Here is a 3,847-nt window from a genome sequence, read left to right on the forward strand (position 1 = left end):
CCCACAATGCACCGCGCTCCCCCCCCCCCCCCAGAGTTTCTTGCGCCCCCCCCGGCTGGGGGAGCTGCGTCACGGCCCCGCTCCCCTCACGCCCCCCCCCGGCCCCTCACGGCCCCTCACGGCCCCCCCCGGCCCCTCGCACCCCCCTGCGGCCGCGAGGAGGAGGGGCGCCCGGCCGCTACTCACTGACAGCGGCGCCATCCGAGTGCATTTTCGTGCAGCGCGCACGCACGGCGCGGCCCGGCCCGGCCCGGCTCCCTCGGCCCCTCTCTCCCAATCGCACGGCACAAGCGCGGACGCCTCCCGGCCCCGCCCGCCACCGGCGCCCATTGGCTGGCGCCGCCCGCAGAGGCCGCGGGTTGTGCCCTGCGATTGGGTGACGCTGCTGTCAGTCTCGCTCCGCCGGCCGCGGCCGGCTCCCGTAGTCCTATTGGGCTCGAGGGTGGTCTAGCCCCGCCTCCCTCCGCTGTGATTGGGTCAACCCGCTGTCACTCATGGCTGGCCTTGAAAGCGCGTGCAGAGAACGCCACTTTGTGTCAGCCGCGCCTTCCATTGGCTGCGGAGGCCGAGGGCCGCGCCCACCGAGCGCTGCGATTGGATGAGCGGGGCAGGGGGCGGGGCTCTGTTACGGCAGCGGGGCGGGGAAGCTGAGGGGGACTGAGGGGACTGGGGTGGAGGGGGGGGCCAGAGCGGAGGCCCGGCTCCACAGGAGAAAAAACGGCGGAATTGGTTAAAAGGGAAAATAAATAAAGCTGGACAAGCTGGGGTTCACTTCTCAGATGCTTCCAACGTCCCCCATGCCATTGGCATTTGTGCCTGCCAGCCCGAGCTCACGCTCAACAGGGCACCGCTGAGTTACAACCCATGGGGTAACGCGGGGCTGAGGGGAACGGTGCCCTCAGGGGCCCGGCTGGGGACACGCTGACGGGAAAAAGGACACGGAATAAAAACTGCGTTCTGAGAACGATTTAGTTCGGTTCAGAATAAAAATACATCCTCACACATAAACACACACAATCTTCACCCAAGCTGTATGTAACTGATACAAATCTCAAGGAAGGTGCCACCAAAAATAAAGGGAAAAAATCACACCTACTTGTTTATATCTGAAGCCATTTGTTTGAAAATAAAGGTTTTTATGGTTTTCTTCGTAAGTCTAAAATGACAGATACTGCTTTGCTCTGCAAACCCTTCCTTAGACTGTAGCTTCTCCAACTGCTGCTATCCGCAGCCATAAAGCACATCACACCGTCACTGTGACACATTAAAAGTTCAAAATATTTTTGAATAGGTGAATGCACAAGCATAATCTCTCCTTCATAAAACTAGATCTGCAAAGAAATCCATAGGGAAAGACAAAAGAGGCTTTGTTTGTGCCTGCCAAACGATGGCACGTATGCTCCAGCCAGGAAACGCCTGTCCCAGGAGAGCGAGGCCCCTTAGAGCTCAAACCTTTGCAGCTCGGGTCCAAACCCGAGGAGGAGTAAATTGCCACCTTGCTGCCACTTGTTGTAAACTACTACACAAGCTTCCAGGCAAGGAGATGTTATGGCATCAGGCCTGTGTTTTACTTCTGAGCCTCTCTTCAAGCCTGAGTTTACAAAACACAGAAACACTTGGAATAAAGCACAACAATTAGGTCGCGGTTCATCAAGCGTTCTCTCAAGGGCAAAGGCACTTTCAGGAGTTCTGGCATTAGCCTCTTAATCCTAGCCCTCCTGGCACCCTTTCTTTTGCGCCATTACAGCTACTTGGACAGTTAGATAGCGGGGTAGCTCACAGAGCAACACTGCCCCTGCCCTACCAAAAAAAAAAAAAAAGATAATGAGGAAAAAAAGTTGTGTTTTTGTTTTGGCTTTTTTTTGTTTTCAGTCAGATCAATATCCTTTCATGGCTCACTAAACACACATGCAAGTGCTCCCAACAACATGCAGAAGAGGAATAATTAACCGAGACCTGGCAGGGCAAGAAATGCAGTAGCTGATTTACATGCTGCTGGGACTAACCTAAAGCTGCACTCATTTGCAAAGGCCTTCCCTGGGAGGGGAAAGTGCACTTTTTTTTTCTTTTTAAAGGAGAAAGTCATTGTTTACTTTTTTGGTTGGCTTGCCTTTTTTGATAGTTTAAAATGGCAACCACATAAAAAGCACCATTGACTGTGAAATACGCTGCATAACATATAGACAGAAAGCCCCCATACACTTAATTTAACCTTTTTCACTGTCAGAAATGTAGTGTAGAAAGTTCTTTGAGGGAACCCTTTGATTTCAAAAGTTACCAAACTCCAAATTGCTAAAGTCACTGCGCGTCCCAAATGCCTGTGTTCATCTTGCTTTGCTTTGAAATGAACTTGAAAGTTCATTTTAGGCACCACACTCACAAACCACTACATGTTTTTCAAGTCAGAGGGGGGAAGAGAACTGTATTGAAAATTAAAACGTTAATAAAGCAGAATTTGCTGAACATTAACAAAGCAGATAAAGCATCAACAAAGCAGAGTATGGGACACTGAAAGAAAAGAGACAAACTACCAGAAACCCAGCAATCCTGGTTCTAAATCTAGTAACTGACACCCAAGTCAATACAAACAGCTTTATGTAAGCTTTCTGAGAAGTTTTTTCACTTTCAGAATTGCAAAGAAACACCTCAACAATGTATTATTCTTGTACATACTGTAATGTTCTCTACCAGCACTACACTACTGATCGGGGATAAAAGAGGACCTCAGGTGGCAGAAAGTAGCAGCTGCAGATTATGTAACTGCAGCTTTCAAATCCCTCCTCATAATTCAGCTGATGTTAATTGCCGTGTCCCATGGACTCATACCATGCCCATTGCTTAAGTAAAAAGGCGTGTTTTGTTACTCTTACTTAACAGATACGTGAGTTTGACCCTGAGGGCCCTTCTGTAACACTGTGCAAACAAATATAATATTTTACATACCTAAGAAAAAAAAGAAAAAAAAAAAATCAGGGCTTTTGGTCACTCCTATTTAAATCCCTGACTTAGATTTCGAGGTTGCTTTTTTTTTTTTTTCAACTTTAGTTTGATGTCCTTAAAAAAGTCTGCTTACCCCATAATTAGGAATGCTTTACGCAGCCAAGATTCAGAGAGCAGCCTGAACCTTGGGGGTACATCAAATCAAGCAGCACCTTTGGGGCCACAAAGGTCCCTCCCTCCCTGTAAGCAGAGGACCCTGAACATTTTCTGTATTCTGTTGCAGTGAGATAAATACGTGGGAGCTGCTCTCACCTGCACACTTAAGCTGCACCCAACTCCTTTCAGTAACATCAACTCCTGTTCAACTGAAGGGTGTGCCCAACTTCTGTTGAATAAGCTTGTAGCTGCAACACCCCTTTTAGAAATGGGAAATAAAAAAATCAGGTCCTTTTTAGCTCTAGAGTTTTGAGCTGCAGCTCCTGGGTCTGAGAGTGCTCTGCGACACTTGTGCCACTGCTTCTGAAGCTGAGCTTACCACACACAGAAACGTCTGAGTCGAGGGCTCAAAGTGGGAACATCTGTAAGAGGATTCTTGAGTCTCCACCCTGCTGAAGAATCCAGTACAATTACTCTCAAAAGTTGCTCTCTTACAAGATACATAGAGTCCTTGTTATTCTGAGGTACTCATTGTTAGGCTCCTGATGAAATGATGTCTCTCTTCCTTTTTATTCCTGAAAACTTTAACTAACGTGCACAGAATGCCAGGGAGGACGGAACTAGAAGTACAACAGAATACAAATTATTCGGAAGTCAGACTCATAAACTAGACCTTTTACGGCCAGAAAAAGTTCAAATATTCAGCAAATAAAACATGACTATTTCATACATTTTATTTTATCATGTCTCT

The 3,847-nt window shown here is 48.1% G+C and overlaps 1 protein-coding gene across 15 annotated transcripts in view; it reads right to left on the reverse strand.

Moving 5' to 3' along the window:
- Nucleotides 1-307, reverse strand: part of DCUN1D4 (defective in cullin neddylation 1 domain containing 4) — a 35,370-nt gene extending 35,063 nt beyond the window's left edge. For 6 of the 15 annotated variants that reach the window (XM_082759870.1, XM_082759884.1, XM_082759872.1 and 3 more), the window contains exon 1: nucleotides 187-281. Coding sequence is in view for 2 of the 15 variants with exons in the window: in XM_082759878.1 (XP_082616004.1) it covers nucleotides 187-211 (25 nt within the window). In the remaining 13 variants the exon portion in view is untranslated. Of the gene's footprint in view, nucleotides 1-186 lie in introns of all 15 variants that reach the window. The other 9 variants (XM_082759874.1, XM_082759885.1, XM_082759869.1 and 6 more) reach the window with 4 other exon arrangements.
- Between the last annotated feature and the right edge of the window lie 3,540 nt (nucleotides 308-3,847).

Source organism: Aythya marila (genome assembly GCF_965140915.1).
Source record: "Aythya marila genome assembly, chromosome: 4".
NCBI classification, from domain to species: Eukaryota; Metazoa; Chordata; class Aves; order Anseriformes; family Anatidae; genus Aythya; species Aythya marila.